This window comes from Perca fluviatilis, chromosome 7 (genome assembly GCF_010015445.1).
Source record: "Perca fluviatilis chromosome 7, GENO_Pfluv_1.0, whole genome shotgun sequence".
Taxonomy (NCBI): domain Eukaryota; kingdom Metazoa; phylum Chordata; class Actinopteri; order Perciformes; family Percidae; genus Perca; species Perca fluviatilis.
The window spans coordinates 11539514-11559927 of NC_053118.1; the positions used below are offsets into that span (position 1 = coordinate 11539514).

The 20414-nt window shown below is 42.1% G+C and overlaps 1 protein-coding gene across 1 annotated transcript in view; it reads left to right on the forward strand.

The window, feature by feature from the left end:
• Window positions 1–20414, forward strand: part of mbpb (myelin basic protein b) — a 61567-nt gene that overhangs the window by 1854 nt on the left and 39299 nt on the right. Inside the window, exon 2 of the mRNA XM_039805415.1 lies at window positions 16824–16882. Within this exon, the coding sequence (XP_039661349.1) occupies window positions 16838–16882 (45 nt within the window). The 5' untranslated portion in view covers window positions 16824–16837. The remainder of the gene's footprint in view (window positions 1–16823; window positions 16883–20414) is intronic.

Consider the following 20414-nt stretch of genomic DNA (forward strand, 5'->3'; position numbering starts at 1 on the left):
GTAGGCGCAGATGATAATGCTGCGTTCATGCCACCTCGAAATAACAGGCACCGCCCCACTGGTTACGTTGTTTCTGCAGCTAGATTCAGTCTAAAATAACGTTAAGTCAAACTTAATGGGAAAAGCAGGCTACAGCTAAATTAAGACATTACAGTAATAACAATAAAGACAAGTATTGAGTGATTGTATTTTAAATGAGCACAAGTAAAGTAGAACTGACGTAACAGTTGTTATATATGTTAACGTTTATTTTCAAGTTTTATTTTGAGGGTCTTTTAAAGTTTACATGCTGTCTCAGCTAGCGGTTAGCCGAATTAGCTGTTAGCTAAACTAACGTTAGCTTAACTGTGGAGGCTAACGGCAGACCGCTGCAATCAGCTAGCGGTTAGCCAAATTAACAGTTAGCTAAACTAATGTTAGCTTCCCGGTGGAGGCTAACGGCAGACCGCTATAATCACCTAGCGGTCCGCCGAATTAACCGTTAGCTAAACTAACGTTAGCTTCCCGGGGGAGGCTAACGGCAGACCGCTATAATCACCTAGCGGTCCGCCGAATTAACTGTTAGCTACCGCTATAATCACCTAGCGGTCCGCCGAATTAGCTATTAGCTAACTAACGTTAGCACATCTTGCGCATGCGCAGAACGGATCGTGCAGGTGGAAGCGGTGCCGTTATTCCAAGGTGGTGGTGGAATGAACGCAGCATTATCATCTGCGCCTACGTCATGGCATACGTGTCATCTTGCACATGCGCAGAACGGATTGTGCAGGTGGAACGGATCGGGTACTGACAGCCGGTTAGATTTGTGTCCGACTTGATCCCGACTTGCTCTGACGTCATGCACACGTGGGCAACGATAATCTCACGAGACCAAGGCGGCCGCAGTTCTGAGACGCAGGTAGCGCAGTTGCTTTTCACCAACTGCAAGAGCCAGGCGGACGCAGGTGGACCCAGGGCATGCTGGGAAACGCCGGCCTCTCAGCTGATCGAACAGCTGATTGGTTCAGAATCCACTCAACATGATGACGTTTTATATAAACTTTTTATTGATTTTGAATTGGAGGGATTTTAACTGCGATTTGTCTGATTTAAAAGCTTATTCCTTACAGAACACATGTGTGGCTGATAGTGATGTTTAGAAGTCAGAGAGACTAAATCTGATCAGATTACAGATCATCTACAGTCTGTTGTTAATTAAAATCAGCAACAGATCGCATGTAGAGAATTTTGACAGCTACTTTGTCATAATAAAACCAACTGGAGACTGTGTAGGAGCAGATATATGGGTCTGATAACATTTTATTAAATCGGAATCGGACCCAAACGGACCACAGTGTTTGTGTCACTTCCTGTTCAGCCTGAAGGCTGCTGGAGTCAGCTGGAAAACTGTCCGACTTGAGAGCGGACTTTTGTCACCGCCCCAGGCTGCTGCCGCCTGCTCTCGTCTACTTTACAGGCGAGGTGCAGTTCATCTCGAACGAGCCTAATGTCTTTCTCAAAGAAAGCCAAATCATGCTACCAAAAAAGAAAGGAAAGACAGAAGGAGAGAAAACAAAATGAGGGATAAGAATTGGTAACTGACTTCTTTTCAAAGAAAGGTGAGCACAAACTAAAAAACGAAATCCATGGTGCTAAACTGCTTGAATATCTCCGTGACTGTTAGTGCTAAAACCAAACTGAGACAACCCATATAAAGAGCAGAACATACACTTTCAAATGATAATTTGGTTATACATGTAATCTGAGGTAAAGGCTAAATAAATAAACTACACTAGCAATGCTGTTTGCATATAACACACCATTATAATAGCCTAATTTAAAACATGTTTAATTTTAAATTAATTGGCTATAATGTCTATAATTAGCAATAATAGGCTAATCAGTGTCATAGGTAGCTTGGTAGCTCATCGGTAGATACATATCATGTCAACATTATAGTTATGTTACTAAATGCCGATTTAGTAGAAGCAGATGTTAACATTGTAAACACATGGCCCTCAGTTTCAGAAACTGTCACAACAGGGAACAACAGACCCCTCAGCCTCCTTTTTGGATTTGAAACAACGGAAGCTTATATCAAAATTAAAGCAAACCATGTTTAGCCATTTTGACTGAAAGGTGTTAAGTAACACTAACATCTTAGTGTTTTTTATTATATTAGGTTACAATTAGGATAAGAGGTTAATATCAGATGTATCCTTCATAGAGAAAGATGACCGAGAACATCTGATTGAGGATGATGGGAGTGAAGACAGCAGGGAGCTCTGAGCACTGTGGAAATGAGAGATGAGGAACTGGAAAGTAGGCAGAGCAGTGTAGACCAGTTTTTGCCAGAGGATCCAGGACTATGGCCAGATAAATTAAAACAGCTAGGCCTACAGATTCATGTGTACAGAGGCCCGATTATTATTATTTTTTTTTTTTGGGGGGGGGGGTGTTGAGGAACATGGGGGCCCATCAGGACTGCCTGTGCAGGCCCAGGGTCTGGTGCTACGCCCCTGCCTGTAACAGAAACCATGCAGGCTCTATTGGCCTAACTTAACAGAACAACTGTTGACTGCTGCAGTGTATGTCCGTTGAAGAGGAGAGCTGCTAAGACGTAACAGTAGCATACGACCCTATGACAAGATATGGGCTGTCATTTTTACACATAGTCTGTTAGTTTTGTAAAAACAAGAGAGTGGGTCTTAAAGGAATGACATGCTCATTTACTGTCGCTGCATGGCCTATAAATAAAGTACTCACACATGACTGGCTGCTTACGTCTGAACCGCACTGATTTATTAAAGCCTGCAGCCCTGGATTTCCTCTAGACAGCAAACACTCAGCAAGGTAACCTCTGGCTCCATGTAAGTCTAATCCTCACCTGCCTCATCCTCCTTTTGATAAAGACAAAACACAAAGCGTCATGTTAGTTGAAACACTGTGGAATCTTATTTTCAATAGATCATATCAGGTGTTTTGTGGCATGTCAAGGATAACTAACAAGACAGAAAAAAGCTTGTATTGATGTACACGTAGCAGGAGGCCAGCAGTTGTAGGTTAGCCCAGTGCTTCCCAAAGAGGGGGCCAGGGACCCCCAGGGGTCATCGAAGGGGATTCTAGGGTGTCTCAACCAAAAAAGGGGAATTATTTTTGGTCACCTTAATTCCAATCCGTAATAAAATGACAGAATATATGACGCTTTTGCTCTCGGGTTACATACACTTTCTGTAATAAAACGTTTAAAAGCAAAAATCCTATCCGATGGGGCGGCTTCTGGGACAAAATCTTATCAAATGGGGCTCCGTGGTCTAATTCATGTCAGTTTAGAAGTCCTTGATGTGATAACGTTTGGGAACCACTGGGTTAACCTTCACATAGTTTGAGGAGAAGCCTCTGTTTGCCTGTGACTACCTGAGCTGGGAACGCCGCAGGAATGCGTTCCTTTGCATTTCATTGGATTTGCCTCAGCTTAGACAGGCAAGAAAATGCAGAGAGGTTTGCTCAGCCGTCACGTGTGCATTCCTTTCTCTTGTACAAGACTAGCTTTCCGAAGCAGGCCTTAAAGTGTAGTTTTGCAGACAGTTAAGTGAAAAGTTAGGTGTTTTGTTTTCCATACTAAGTATAGTTTCCATCCTGCTCACTAAATATGTGTGTGACTGCTACGCTATATCTGTGTTTTGCAGGTGATGCACTGAGGTTAGTTAACTTCCGTCCGCACAGACTCAAAAACTTCCTCTCTTCTCTCACTTCCCCTTTGGTCTGCGCCTGTTCTTGGCAGACAGGTTGAGTCACATAACCTACTATAGGAACACCCCCCCCCCCCCTGGAACAACGCAATAGTGCTGTTAGCTTTGCCCAAGGCGTGGTGCTGCCAGTCATCGCAGGGTGCTACACTGTCATCCGCAGTGGCGTCACAGCCTGCAGTGTGTCAGCGCCTCACAGGGAACACAGCACATGGTCGAGCTAAATATTTGGCCTCTGGATCCAAGTCGAGAGGTTATAGCTTGGATTATTGGCTAGCAAACCCCAGGTGCCAGCGCTTGTGTATCTCCATTGAGGAGCATTGAGCTTATGCTTCAGGCCCGAGGCTATATAACTAGGACACCCCAGGGAGTGATGGGAGGTGCCCATGCATAACCATGCAAAACAAATAAATGCTTAAATTAACAAAGCAATAGCTATACACAGCGTTGGACTCCTGGGAGTATTGTTTTTTTTTTTTTATATAAATATAAAATAAATGTAATATTCCCTCAGAGCCATATGTGTTTTTTTCAAGAGGCAAGTCCCACAGCGGTCTTCTCAGAAATGTAAAGACGTTGTACACTCAACCTTCCTCTTGCAGGATAACACCTGAGTCTGTGTGTGGAAGAAAGACATTGAAAGAGCATTTATCTTGTGAAGAAGGAAGCTCCAGTAAGAAAGCGGCAGCCATAATGTTCTAAAACAAGAATCTGGAGTCCACAGGCATGCTCATGGCTGACTGGTCACTGAGCTGACAAAACTCTAACTTCTTTTCTAGCCGGGTCCCACGTAGTCCTTACTTATTCACAGTGCCGAGCTCAAGCCCAGACTGGAATTGTTACCTAGGAGGGGTGGAGATGGTCATGATTATCTGAAAATGGCAGTGATGAGTGTCAATGCAGAGCTTTATCCTTTTGTTGAGGAGTTTCCCAATCAGCAAAACATTCCTCTGGTGGGATGGTACGTGGCTGTAGCTCAGGATAGAGTGATCGTCCTTCAATCACAGGGTGGGTTAAATGCAGAAGTAACATTTCCCTACGTTGTGCTAACAATTGTACGTTACCATTGATTAGTAGAAAGTTCTGAACATTGCAGATAATTGCACTGAATTTATGGAAAAAAAACTAACTGGGGACGTGTTTGGTACCACAGCTTTGTGTTTTTGTCCTTTCTGTGGAGTTGTTATTTAGTGTCTCTCCTGCCAGTGGTTGGTAAGCATTACACTTTCTAAGAAAACTGAGTCGTCTAAAGGCAATAACCGTTAGTTTAGACCCACCCTCCTTTGTCACTGTTGCCACGCCTGACAAGCTTTCTGTTCCCTCACAGCACATAATAACAACGGCAGACTTAAAACTCACAAATCCGAGGAATATTTGAACCAAACAGACGTAGACACACACAGCCGTAGCAATAACGTTGGTTGAAAGTGCCGTCGCTAGCCAGATGATGTGAGAGGAGTGGAGCTGTGCGCAAATGTGAATTCTTTTAAAAGGGTCTTAAATAGGAATTTGATGGCTACGTACATGATACTTAGCTGGAAGACTGATGCTAAAGCTGTAAGTCCCTGGCAAAAAGTGAGCATTCTCTCCAACTGATAACAAAGAAACGGCATCATTCTTGTATTGCGTGGTAGAGCTAGTTACTCCTAGCATTAGAAGTGTGATGAAGAACAACGTCAGGCCTCTCATGCATTTGAATAGGGCCAGTTCGTCAGTACGAAGCAGGGTCGTCCGGCAACAAAGTTTAACCAGTTGGCCAATCATATAACGTGCAAGTACACATTCCTGGTGAATTACTTTGTAACCTGAACGCTGTATTTCTACTGTTTTAACCTTGTGATCATCTCAAACAAAAGATAAATTAATTGCCACTGTGATAACTTGCAAAAAGTCTTTAAACACATTGCTAATAATAGCAAGTTATTTTAGAGCGTATACATTTAATCGATTCCTTTCACTTTTGCATTTTTGGTTTTGGATAGGCTAGGAAAAAAGATCCCATCCTCCAAACTCTTTACAAGTATCGCTCGTACTTGCTCTTTCACCTTTACCTTGATTTTTTAAACGTCACAGCCCTGTTCTGGCATCCTTACAGAACAAATAAAAAACAAGTTAAAGGGGTGATAGAATGATTGATTATATAGGGTATTTCACACTGTTCCTTAAGGTCTCCTAATGGGGTATGTAACATTGGTTGGGCTGAAAATGGCCTGGTTGATATTTTATTGGCCCTTATGCATCCCTGTGTTTTGACCCTATTTGTAACAAGAGCTTTTCTTCCAAATATGGTATGCTCATGAATATTTAGATGAGCTGCGTGCTGATTGGTTGAGCGAATTGCCATACGCACACATTAGAGACGCGCGCTGATTGGTTGAGCGAATCCCCAATACACACCCATTAGAGACGCGACAGAATCTGACCGTGCGTTCATGGACATCGGAAAAACGTTTTTCCGAGTGAAAACGTCACCATTCACGCAACTTCCTGTGGGAATCAGAGGTGGGAAACTCTACAAAACTCTCTGGGCTAGATTTTGCTAACCGAATTTCCCAGTTGGTGACGCGTTGTTGACAGCTGACGTTTGATGTAGGCGACTTTGGTTCACTGAACATATTTCAATGACGATAAACTGTTTATTGTGGACAAATGCCTCTGCCAAGAAACATGCACAGACATAACATGTTTAAAATTATTCATAAATAGGTCCAGGTATAAAAAAAACAACACATTATCTGTGTACTTTCCCGTTGGTTGTCCTGCAGATAACACAAACGCACACCTGTCCATGTGGTGTTTGGATGCTCGCGTAAGAAAACAGCAGCAAATCTTTTGTTATTGTGGCCTCCATGTATTCACACACCTGATGCTCTAGGCTACGGCCAACCGTTGGTTGCAGTCATGCAGAAAGTTGTTATGCCAAATGCCCAATATAACAGAAGAAGAAGAACACGCATCCCGACCAGGTGAATGCTGTCGGATAAACAACGTAACCACGGGGGCGGTCCCTGTTATTCCGAGGTGGCATGAACGCGCCATCATATTTCAGACACTGCAATGTGTCGTTACCAAATTCACTTCTGAGACTTTTTTTATGCGAGAAATCAACTATTTAAAGCTCAAATATGGGCCGTTTTACGAAAATGTATGGCTAATTGCAAATTTGGTAAGACGTGTCAGACTGCAGTCTGACGAGAAAGCGGCAGCCTGCTGGGCTCCATACCCAGGGCAAAGTCACCCTTTGTGGATACTGCACTACCGGGGCTCCGCGGCCGGCTGCCGGCATAACTATAATATATTTACATATTTCATTTCATTTTTGTGAATGTCAGAGGTCTCGTTAGGCGGAGGCTAGCTAGCTCTCATTGATGGACTCGAGCTCACCGCGGGCTCTATCAATGAGACTCATGGAAAAGAGGCGTTTATTTCCCCGATTGTTTGTTTAAATAACTCAACAAACCTATCCATTATAAGATTAACTGGAACCTGCGGGCTGCGGTAAGAGAACAAGCTCGCTGACCGCGCTCTCGGTCACTCACCGGCCGGCCGGTAGCAGGAAGAGGGGAGGGAGAACAGCGAGCTGCAGGCCCTGGAGCTCTGTCAGGGCAGCGGCGTGTGGTAGTCCAGTCACCCAGAAAAGGGTAAGTTTGCGCGGGTATTGAGCACGGGCTGCCGGCCGAGCTCAATTGAGCTCACAGCAGGCCGGGGTCTGTGACGGAGGACAGGCAGGGCGGCGATGTAGCAACCCAGGCAGCACCGGCCGCTGAACTCCGACACACCGTCGGACAAAATTTGCAATTAGCCATCCGTTTTCGTAAAACGGCCCTTATTTGAGCTTTACATAGTTGATTTCTTGCATAAAAAAGTTTCAGAAGTGAATTTTGTAATGGAATAGCAGAGATCTGCGTGACCTAGATTCAGAAGACTACCTGATCTCAGGTCAGTTGTGTAGCCTATGTAAATGTTGGGGCGTGACTGTTCTCTTAATACACCCATGGGTGTGACAAAGTTACAGGTCTTGGGAGATTGACGTCAACTTCTAGCTTTGTTGAGATTCGCCCGTTTTCAGCGGCAGTTTCAAAATATGAGATTTTCATAGTAAAGGGGTGTCAATGGGATTTTGAGCTTCTATGTATATCCTACTTACCCACCGAACTGTCGTTATTCAACTATGACAGGGTAAAATCGGTTTTGCATTCTATCACCCCTTTAAGGCTAAAGAGAAGGAGAGAAAGGAAGACTGAAACCAACGGGGCTGGCTTTCAGGCTTCCTGCAGCGTTCACTCATCTCTGCACAAGCAGAAGCCCTCCCGCAGGGACAGTTGTTGAGCTACGTAATTGACTCTGCTAGAGTGTAACACGGTGCAGTCACCGAGGGCAGCCAGAGGGTTTAAAGGGAGCTGTTGTTTCGTGTAAGAGCAAACTTAAAGCGAAACAAAGGAACCAGTCAACGGCCGACAGACGCGCACGTGCTCTAGCCACTTCCAGCTTTAGTGGTAGACTGAGAAATGAGTTTGTCAACATGTTGTGCAGCGTTATGCCAGGCAGGCTTCTTATCATATGAAATATGCACACAGTGGTTACTGTACATGCTCTGTAGATAAGTACGTCTCTATGGGTTGGTTGGTCGGTTCTTTGTTGAACACTGCGCTGCTGTAACAAATCTAGACAGAAGCTGTTTACACTGCCTGAAATCGCATGACACTGACCCGTATTTGAACTTCATAATAACATTACCAGAGAGGATGTATAAATCTATGATAATTCGATACAACTGTTTTTGTGCTTCGTCTCCTGTATGTTCAGCGCCCTGACCCTGGATTAGCGGAGTCGCTGACCTAAAACCCTCTCTAATCCAACAGAAAAATATATCACCATAATGAAGTTCATATTTCCAAAAGATTATTTTCTTTTTTCATCTGCGGCTTTGTCGGAATATTGGACTTGTAGCGGGTGACATTTTGATGGACTAACAAGCTGCAGAGAGTTAGAGAGAGAAACAAACACACATTCTCATCTGTAAATCATAGGCTTATAAAAATGTCATGCTCGCCGACTCTCGCGTTGAGGAAGGAGCCTTCAGAAAGGGAAATCCTTGCGGTGTAAAATCCATTTCTGCAGTACTTTTTTGGGCTTTGTTTGGAATTGTTTCTCAAAAATGAAAGAACAAACATACTTACCGCAGGTTGATAAAGCAGGTCTCTTTTGAGCTGAATGATATTGTTTCCAAACTGATTGTTCCAAATTTGCATTATAAACAGGAAGATTAACGTTGCAGCAAGGTAAAATAACGAGCCGTACCACCTCTATTGTCAATGAAAAACAGAAGGATTGTCCTTGCTATCGGTTAATGAAATGTCACCTGAACCAAATTTGCAGCATGCAGCCAAGAGAAGGTTTTCATTAAAGGTACGATTCCTCTAGCTGTTCTGCAATCCGTCTAGATGACAACGCTGTTTTCATGTTTTGTTTTTTTTTCTCTACAAAATGTCAAAGCAATGGTTATCCTCTGGAAAACAAGATCTCTTTTTCTTGAAGATCTCTTTTCCATCGCTCATGTGTGAAACCGAAACCTGAAATACTAACGGAGAACAGAAAATAGACCTTAAGTAATCATATGGTGTGGATGTTTAATGTGTTAAATGTCAACATGAAAGTATTTTTTTTTTTTCAAACTAATGAGCTCCGTCGTTATCCGCGTCAAAGCCATGTAAAAAGTGGCTTATGAAGATGTGGCTGTGAAATAGCGTCAGGTGACAGACGGCTCCGACAGATCATTTCTCATATGGGATGCAGACCAAGTGGTAATGGATCCTTCCAGGTGCTGGCTTGAATGTGGCCGCCCTATCATGAGAGATTTTCCCATCCTAATGGATATATTTAAAAGGCAAAGATAAATATTTCAAGAGATGTACTCCGACACACCGGGCAGTTAACAGCAGCTTATGTGGTTTAAATTGTGAAGGAGAGATTTCACGTTTTCCACCACCTTCATATCTCTGTCTAAAATACAAGGCGATGTGTGAGGGAAAAAAAAAAAGGCCAGGCAAACAAGTGTGTGCATTTTGCTTTAGATACATGTACAAAGTACTACTGGTGAGTTGTAATTGCAGCATGTATCACTCCCCCCGCCTTCCCTCCACTCCCCCTCCTCTCTGCATCTCACACTCTATTATGCAACAGTCTTTTCTTGCAAGTCCTTGCAGGATCTCTGCTATAATTGTGTAACATTCAAGAGCGAAACTGTCTGCAAGGCCCCTTGTTCAGTTGCACAGAATCCTTGCGACATCTCAAGGTCCAGTGAAGAACTAGCTGTGTGCAAATGTGTGTTGTTATAACGAAGTATGCTCTATGAGGCGACCTCCACTCCACAACCTGCACTAAAACTAAACCATGGGTCCTGTTCTTCATTCTTCTAGTGAAATGAGGTATATCCACTAGTCTAGAAGGTCTGCTTTCTTTTGAGTTCATTGGAAGAGTATTGTCCAATATCTTCAGGAATTGTGAGAGAAATTTGATAACTTCTGATGCAAATGTGCATTGGGATTCGGAATATCCAACCACCACACACAGCTTCTTATTTATCCATTTAATATATATGCTGGCAGGATCAGAAAAGGATGACTGCCCAGAGTCAGAGCTTTAACCAGACCCGTTCTTCATAACTTTTTTAAGTCTATAACTGTGTTAGGTTGATTTGATTCTTGACAGGTTCATGCGTGCCTGGTCGTTTCATTTCTTTAAGCTGCTTAAAGTCTTTCCGCAGCAGTTGTTGGTGCACAAGAACCTACAGTAAGCTCAAACTTGCAACAGAAGAAGCTTATTAAAAGTTGCACTAATCAATATTGAGAGATCAAGTACTTAAGAGAAAGTCGAAATAAATTTTTTTTCTGTTATAGTCTATTATTTCTGGTATTGTCTATAATCTATTTTCTATAGCTGTTACCAAGTACACATACAATGGGTTACATCGATCTCTCGACAGATTTCAGTCTTACTGGTTTTAGTGAAGATAATACATGATTGCGGTGAGTCAAGCACAATTTGTTCACTGTTCACTCTGTATTTAGTCCAGCTGCTGAAAACACCAGCTCACGTGGAACAGATGTCTCAACATGCACAAATGCTTTCATGCCAAATTTACTGGCCCATGGAATCCTTGAAAATTTCACTTCCCCTAATAAATTGGATTTACAACCAAAGAAGGGGATGCAGTTTTGAGAGTTAGCTTTTTTTCTTTGTGTTGTTGGAAAGTACTGCATATTTTAACTCCCCAGCGTATCACTGACCTTATCCAACCTTTTATGCGAAATCGGGCTCTTAGATCATCTGAGCAAAATTAGCTGGATGTCCCTCGAGCCAACTATAAAACTTGAGGCGACCGGGCTTTTCAAGCTGTAGCCCCCAATCTTTGGAACACTCACGCCTAATGATTGCAATCCCTAGACTCCTGTGGTGCTTTTATGAAACAGCTGAAAACATTTGTATTCAGACAGGCTTTAAGTTAGCCTATTTGAATAACTAATATATTTTATTTGTCTCTTGGCCCTTATTTATCGGCTGCTGTTGTTTTAATCTTGTCAGCCCTGTACTGTGTATTGTTGCTGTCTTTTAAATTGCTTGTATTGTGTAATTGTTTTTAATGTTAAGCAATTTGTGATTTAGCATCTCTGAAAGGTACTAAATAAATAAGCCTTAGGCTATGTTGACACGGAAACGATCTGAAGAGAAAACGCAAAAGTGGCGTTGCGTTATCACTTTTTATTCTGCGTTTAGACGAGCGTTATGGAGGGGAAATCTGCGTGCATATGGTGACGCAAAGTGTGTGAAATTTGATGTAGTATGCACTCCAGGTGACTAGGTGGCACTGCCACACAACACCACCAAGGCACCCGCCCGGGTAGAACATTTATTCTACTTCTCTCCTTCCGTAGCGAAACCAAAACATGCCGGCGAACAACAAAAGCTCGTCTGGGAAGACGAGGAGGTGGAGGTGCAGGTTTGTCTGATGATGACCGCACAATTGACCGTGATAAGCCACAACACAGCACCCACGGGAGCACTACCAATAACCCTGAGCCTCGCGGCCCTTCAGCCGCTGCTTGAGAGCGAGGCAGCGGGCAGAGGAGGCTGAAGCGGGCCCTCCTGGCTCTCCGCCGCTCGCTTCGCTCGTCTCTCTCTCTTCATCCGTAACGTTGTCGCCTGCTCTGGCTCAAATGAATAGCCTACATATCGTCATCGAACTATAACAACCTTATCCACATTGTTGAAATCATTTAAATATTGAGCCATTACATTGAAATTCTAACAGGAGCCTATAATTTCTGTAGCCTACTCCGTAACAACAGACGCCTTTTTGCCCCTCTCTCACCACACCGCTGTCTTCAGACTTTGCGTTTTTACCCTTTAGACGGTAACGCGACGGTGGAGCGTTTTTACGCTTTTATCCCCCCCAGGGTGGTTTCACTTTTTTGCGTTTTTAAGCCCCAAAAACGCCGTCGGCGTATAAACGAAAGGCACATCCGATAAAATATTTTTTCGTTTTCACCCGAGAGCGTCATCGTGTAAACAGGGCCTTAGTTACTAACTACTTGTCCTGAACAGTAGCACTGTAACTCCCTAAAACCTACAGTAAGCTACCTGCCTAGCATCATAGAGCAGACAGACCACGTCAGCAACTAGCTAGTGTACATAGTTGAGACTTTTGCAGTGTAAGAGCCAAATATCAACCCCAAGGAGTTGGTGAAGACCAAGCCAGGTCTAAAAGGAGAGTGAATATTGCATTGAAATTCATTGGGTGGCCATGAACAAAAACCAAACTAATGCTAATGTTGCTCTATGTCTACTGGTTGTGTAATGAGGCAACTGTTAGCTAACGTTTGCCGTGGCGGCTTTATACGGTGATAATATGCATTTACAGGTTGTTCCGCTGCTTGCAAGGAGCAAACGCAAAGCTCAGGGCTGTTAAATTTCTCTCATTAACAAACTTATTTTCAGATGGCTGCTCCTCTCCTTAGAGATGCATCCTCAGTACATCATCTTACAATGGCACTGATTTTGAGAAGAGAAACTCATTCTTGTTAGAACAGTTTTGTGAGTGTTTTCAGTTCGTGGGAGAATACTGTTCCTCACAATGCAGAGCTGTTCACCTTCAGCCATATTGCTGTGAAGTAAAATCTTGAACTTTTCAAGGTGATTTAGATTTTGATCACAGTTGTTCCTCCCTGAGATGTTGAAGCACTGCCAGAACTGCTGCTAGTGGTAAACAGTTCTCCCCTGTGCTCCCTGTTCAGAAGACAATGGATGTAATAGCACCTCTCAATTCCTAATCTTAATTGATCGTTGGAGGCTCTGCGTTAAATATAATTAACCTTACTCGACCGTTGCATGAAGCAAATATAATATTAAAGTAGCGTGTGTGCGTATGCGTAAACATGAATGTGCAGTGATGATTTGGTCATGATTTTATCATTTTTTTTCGGGATAGTTCAAAGCCCTTTATTAACACATTTTTGAATCCTTTGGACTGATTGACCTGTGAGAGGCTCAGTGTCGGTGCATTTGAAGTTTAAATAACAAAGCTGACACACACTGCATTCATGAATGAATTAAGATAATTTTTTTAACATCGTTGCTGTTTGTATGGACAGCCTTCTTGGCTGTACAACCAGTCATAATATTAGAAGTCTGTGGACCATCAACAGACCATCAAAAAACCACATTGCCAAACATTTTTTAGCCTAAACTGTAGTGTAGCATAACACTTTTTTGATAAGGAACAGTATCATGTTGTGTCCACGTATTGTTATGAGCCCGGAAATGAAATAGTCAAGTGCCAAAGATGATGAAAGCCTTTTTAAATGGCTGCAAATCTCTCCTAAAAAACAAAAATGCATACTATGATTATTTAAAAAGTAAAAGTGAGTGGTCCTTCAAAGGAAAGATTTATCTTTGAGTGGTGGGTGCAGGCAGAGATTCAGGCAATATTCAACACTACTGTTAGATAAACGCGCTTAGAGTTTTAGAAGTGTAAAAGTTCTTGGTTGGTTTTATGTTGTTTGGGAGCTTTGAGTTCGGACACCTGAGGCTTCTCCGTCTTCCACATGGGGAGAGCTGAGCCTTCATTAGTCTACTCTTCTTCCCTTTAGAGGAGTTTACCTTTTCAGGACATGCTGATGTTTTTGAGAGACTTGGCAGTACACTGGTTGGCTAGTCAGTTTTTTGTCTGTTTTTTTAAATTATTGCTGCTGCACTTTAACATATCACATATACTGTTGGCACAAGCATAGACATTGTGGTAGAGATGCAGTGACGCAGGAAGCACAGAGGAAGTCTCATATGGCCCTCGCCTTTAAGTGCTGCACAATTGTGGTTACCGTTTTTTTAATAATTTGAACCACTAAAGCCTGTAATTGAGCAGCATGTTATATGATAAAGTAGCACTCCTAATGTGTTTTTTTACCCATGACCAGCATACATTCAGTCAGATGGCACAGCAGCATATAATGGTGAGGATGAGACTAATTTGTCGCACCCTGCAATAAATCTTAAAAATAAATCAACTATTTGGCTATGGAAAACTGTATCAGATCCAAGGAGGATGACACTTATAAGTAGCTACTAATCACTAATGACTGTCTGTGTTTTACAGCAGTGGTAGCACCCCAGGCCATCAGAAAAATAAACTTAATATACAAACTCTGGTGCATTTGCACATTTAGTTGGATTTGTTGCTGACCAAGCAACCGGACCGACACAGCCCGAAAAGCAGGGTCTCTTTCCAAGCAGACTCTGATGCGTTTTTTTTGGTTGTGTGGTTTGAAAGCAATGCTAACTAACTATTTGAGCATAACTTCAAATGCTACACTACTATTTAATCCATCTGCTGATTGTGAACTGCTGAGCGAGCGATCATATGATATGCGGCCTGTATATGCGGTGTAGTGCCTCTATTTATGCAAGACCAAGGTAACCACGGTAACACGGATGAAAGTCAGCACGTCACTGCTAGTTTTTTCCTGTTATATTAGAAAGTGAAAGGGAGTTAAAACAGTGGTGAGCTTGTGTACTGTAACTCCTAAGCGACCCACCAGTAACATTACGGTACGAAATGCCTATAAAGGGCGCCTGAGTAGCTTACCTGGTAGAGCGCGCACCCATATACAGAGGCTCAGTCCTCGACTCAGCGGCCATGGGCAGTGGCGGTTCTACAGTAAATGAATGCACCTTGACTTACGTATACATGCACTGTAGCTACCTGTAGTATGTAGCTACAGTATGACCTGTGTACTACTAGCTAATCACTTCCTATCAACATGCTGCTCATTGATGTGTTTTTAACAAGATGTTGCTTGTTTTTGGAGGAAGAAGATTTATCAGGCTGTGGTTTGGGTCTTTAATGGGATTTATTGATTAAAAAATACAGACTATCACCAGCCCTTAACCTTTAATCGATTAGTAGTTTTTTAAAGACAGAAAATACAGATTACTTTGTTGCTGCATTATGACATCACAATCACTATATTTGACTACAGTATCCCTAAAAGCATGTTTTGGGTGTATTTCAATATGGGGGTAATACTCAGGTGTCCACTTGTATATAAATTATGTGAAATCTGATATAGTAATGCTATGCGACGTACCAAACTGGACACATCTGAGAGTAACTTTTTTTCATGTAAAATGTGGATATTTCAATGGATATTCCAAATATAGCCTATTTAAGACTTAGCCTATAATGAACTAGTGTGGAGCTAATTCTCTGCTTTGGTAGGACACAAACACATAGACACACACACACATCCTGTGCATGCGCCCGCGTGCGACGCTCCTCCTTGTGGATCCTAAATAGCGCGCCAAGCCGCAGAGCTGGATGGCATCGCAGGGTGTCCGGTACCAGACTGGAGCAAAGACCACTATAGGAGCTGTTAGCGCGGATACTACTGCCCACCGGCCTGGAGTGTACCATCCCTTTATCATTATTAAATCACTGTTCTTTATTATCAACTTTTCATTCCTTTGAAGACATTTGGCAGCATTGTCTTTTTTTTTTTTTTTTTTTTTTTTTTTTTTTTTTTTAAACCAAGTGCTGCATGTAATTCCCCCTCTCTCTCCCCTTTCATGTTCAAAGCTGTCCTATCAGAAATAAAGTCCTAAAAATGCCGCACACAAAAAAAGCATATTATTTCCGGTTTCCAAATGGCTTTGATCGTATCATTTGTCTCTCATTCACTTCAACATGTTGACAGGAGGAGCCAGGAATCAAACAGACAACCTTGTGTGACCCTTTTATCAGCGGACGACCCGCTCTACCACCTGAGCCACAGCCGGCCACATTTCTACATATTGATCTGCCGAGCTATAGTTAAATAATAGGCTACTAACCAGAAGGGTACTCAGAGAGCGCAGACCTCCGCCAAGGCATGGCCTTTTTCCGAAATGTTAATTATGAGAATTTTCCAAGCCCAGAACTAATTGTTCCGATTATTCTCCCATCATATACATGCAGCACAAATGCCCTGTTGTCACACTATCTCACAATGTTAATGATAGTGTAAAATAATTTGTGTATCGGGTCCGCTCCAAAGTTGAATGGCTTCTTCCTTGGACCATACTACACCCTCCTACCAAGTTTCATGAAAATCAGGCCGGTACTTTCTATGTAGTCCTGCTGAGAGACAAACAAACCAGTAGACGACAAAACCAGCCGAAAACATGACCTCTTTGGGGGAGGTAATAATGCTCATAATCAGTTATTTCTTCGTAAGCTCTTGGTGACACCAGAGAATGTAAATAATGACTCTGCTCAGAAGCGGATTGAGACACTCTTTTTCAAGCTGCCCCGGTCCAGGTGTTTGGTCTGCTCCAGGGTTCCCATGACAGCTTTCACACCAGCCCAAACAAAGCGCACTAAACTGGCAGAAGCACCTGTGTTTTTTTGTTTTGTTTTTTTTACCACTATGTGTGATGTTACAATTTCCCACACTGATTAAAGAGGTGGCCCATCTTGCTTATATAAAGAGGAGTACGTAATCCTCACATAAATATGCTGTTCACATTCTTCTGGTGTAAACTCATTGTCTGTTTTTCTTACAGTCTCTGTCAGCAGCATGGGCCAGCATCTAGGAAAGAGGGAGTCTCCCACAGTCAGCAAGGTAGGACGACTCCTCCCTGCAGGGGCTTTAATGGCTTGTTTTGTGCATGTGAAAGAAAAAATATCTTGAAATGTGTGTGCGTAAGCATTTGGTCAGTTGCAGTCTGAGAATGAGTTTTTCTTTTAACCTTATCAGCGTGAATACTGGCCTTTATCAGCACGACTTTGGACTCATCGTCAGGCTCCTTCAGTCGTGCTGATTTACTATCTTCAGCTTCAGTCAAACTGTTGCATTAAAGGTCTTTTTAAAAATATTTTGAGCTTATGTATCTAACGCAGCACAAAGGTGAAAAATACTTCATTCTTAACACATAGTGTATTCATCTCTAAGGTCTAAGCACAGAATGTTTTTTTATGTTTACAAGTGATTTGATATATATCTGAGCCAACTGTGTGTTCTTGGTTACAAATTACTCTTTCATCTCCAGCGCTTACATCACAGATCCAGGTTTTGCGGTAATCACACTTATCTCTAAAAAGTATTGCAAAGCAGTAATCTATGGATAATGCCACATCTCCATGCTTCATGTGGAGATTTTCTTTTTGAGTGATAAGGTGAAGATGAATTTGCAAATATATCTATGCATTATATTGACTTACATTAAAGTCACTGTACTTGAGTGAGAAAAGGCAGTGTGAAATACCTACTCTCTGTGTCTTGGATAATTTACTATTATATTCTTTATCCCAAATGCTGAAAGATGATGAACCACTCATGTACTTAAAAGTGTTTTTTAATGTACATAGAAAACAGAAACCCTCACACTGACATGTTTTGGCTGGCCAGTTTTTTTTTTAAAGTACTTTTGCATAGATGGAATTGTTGGGAAGTTTTTTTCGGAGATAAACTTTTGCACACTGCATTTTAAACTTCGCTTTCTGTAACTGCCAGCTTCCTACTCTTAATAAAGGCCCATTGTCATGGCACTGTCCGAAGCATGATGGGTCGCCATGGCTCTTGTGTGTCGCCCTATAATAACCCCCTTGAAACCACAACAACGCTCGGCAAGAGAATCCATTTGAACTGGAGGAAGTAAATAGATGATTGTGTGCATCAAAGCTGACACTGACGCCTCTCCAGGTACACATCTCATTTAACCATTAGCTTTGGTCCAGTGTTCATCAGGACTCTGTTTGGCTACACCCACACAGTTCAGCTGTCTGACATTGATAATTGCCCATCCATAAAGCAACAAATGATTATTCTCACAGCAACAACACTTTGTCACCACCATCTAGAAATTACCGATTTTTCACAGTTTTCTATCTAAACAGCTGTGATGGGTGTGAAATGTTTCCATGTTCCTATGCGTCTTGTATTGATGTTGACTCCGATGTTATGCTTAAAACAGTAAACTGGATTAAAGTCTCAGACAGAGAGATGTTATGTCGGCTGATGGATTGTGTTTTCTGCTGTTGTAGGACTTTGTTCTGTTAGCAAGTGGGCAGGAGCAATCATTGCCCTTTAAAGGTCCCATGTCATTTTTATTTTCAGGTTCGTACTTGTACTTTGTTTTTTTTATTAAAACATGTACATCCTTTTAAAGTAAAAAATACATTGTTTTTCGCCTGCTTCTCTACCGAAAATGCCCAGTCTGCTCTGATTGGTCAGTGTTTCCACGTCTTCCACATCTGCAGTCTCTGCACTTTTTTATCATTGCAGCCAGGGAATGACTGTAACGGCACTATATATATATATATATATATATATATATATATATATATATATATATATATATATATATATATCGTATATATACAGTGCCTTGAAAGTATCCCTTGAACTTTTCGCCTTTGCCACATTCAGCTCAAACATAAAGATATAAAACTGTATTTTTGTGAAGAATCAACAACAAGTGGGACACAATCATGAAGTGGAACGAAATATTGATATTTCAAACCTTTAAACAAATAAAAATGAAATATTGGGGTACAGCCCCCTTAAGTTAATACTTGAGCCACCTTTTGCTGCATTACAGCTGTAAGTCGCTTGGGGTATGTCTCTATCAGTTTTGCACATCGAGACTGACATTTTGCCCATTCCTCCTGCAAAACAGCTCAAGCTCAGTGAGGTTGGATGGAGAGCGCTTGTGAACAGCAGTTCAGTTCTTCCACAGATTCTCGATTGATTCAGGTCTGACTTTGACTTGGCCATTCTAACACCTATAGATATGTTTATTTGTGAACCATTCCATTTAAGATTTTGCTTTATGTTTTGGATCATTGTCTTGTTGGAAGACAAATCTCGTCCCAGTCTCAGGTCTTTGCAGACTCCATCAGGTTTTCTCCAGAATGGTCCTGTATTTGGCTCCATCCATCTTCCCATCAATTTTAACCATCTTCCCTGTCCCTGCTGAAGAAAAGCAGGCCCAAACCATGATGCTGCCACCACCATGTTTGACAGTGGGGATGGTGCGTTCAGGGTGATGAGCTGTGTTGCTTTTACCAAACATAACGTTTTGCATTGTTGCCAAAAAGTTGATTTTGGTTTCATCTGACCACAGCACCTTCTTCCACATGTTTGGTGTGTCTCCCAGGTGGCTTTTGGCAAACTTTTAAACGACACCTTTATGGATATCTTTAAGAAATGGCTTTCTTCTTGCCTCTTCCATAAAGGCCAGATTTGTGCAGTATATGACTGATTGTTGTCCTATGGACAGAGTCTCCCACCTCAGCTGTAGATCTCTGCAGTTCATCCAGAGTGATCATGGGCCTCTTGACTGCATCTCTGATCAGTCTTCTCATTGTATGAGCTGAAAGTTTAGAGGGACGGCCGGGCAAGATTTGTAGTGGTCTGATACTCCTTCCATTTCAATATTATCGCTTGCACAGTGCTCCTTGGGATGTTTAAAGCTTGGGAAATCTTTTTGTATCCAACTGCTTTAAACTTCCACACCAGTATCTCGGACCTTCCTGGTGTGTTCCTTGTCTTCATGATGCTCTCTGCTTTAAACGGACCTCTGAACTATCACAGGCAGGTGCATTTATAAGAGACTTGATTACACACAGCTGGATTCTATTACATCATTAGTCATTTAGGTCAACATTGATCATTCAGAATCCTCACTGAACTTGAGAGAGTTTCTGCACTGAAAGTAAGGGGCTGAATAATTTTGCACCTTTTCGTTTTATTTGTTAAAAAAGTTTGAAATAGCCAATGAATTTCGTTCCACTTCATAATTGGGACCCACTTGTTGTTGATTCTTCACAAAAAATTACAGTTTTATATCTTTATGTTTGAGGCCTGAAATGTGGCAAAAGGTCGAAACGTTCAAGGGGGCCGAATACTTTCGCAAGGCACTGTATATATCGTATAGTTGTGACATCACAATTGTACAGTAGTTCTGAAGGCTCTTTTAAAGGCACCGTTTCTGAATATGGGTTGTGTGCATTTTTTCTCTGGATAGAGCGTGTTTTATATTTTCACAGTATTTAAAGAGAACCTGAACCGACCCTCGACCTGCCTATAATCAAAAAAGAAAGGGGCATCTTATTTTTTACAATATGGGACCTTTGAAAGCATTAGGATGGAT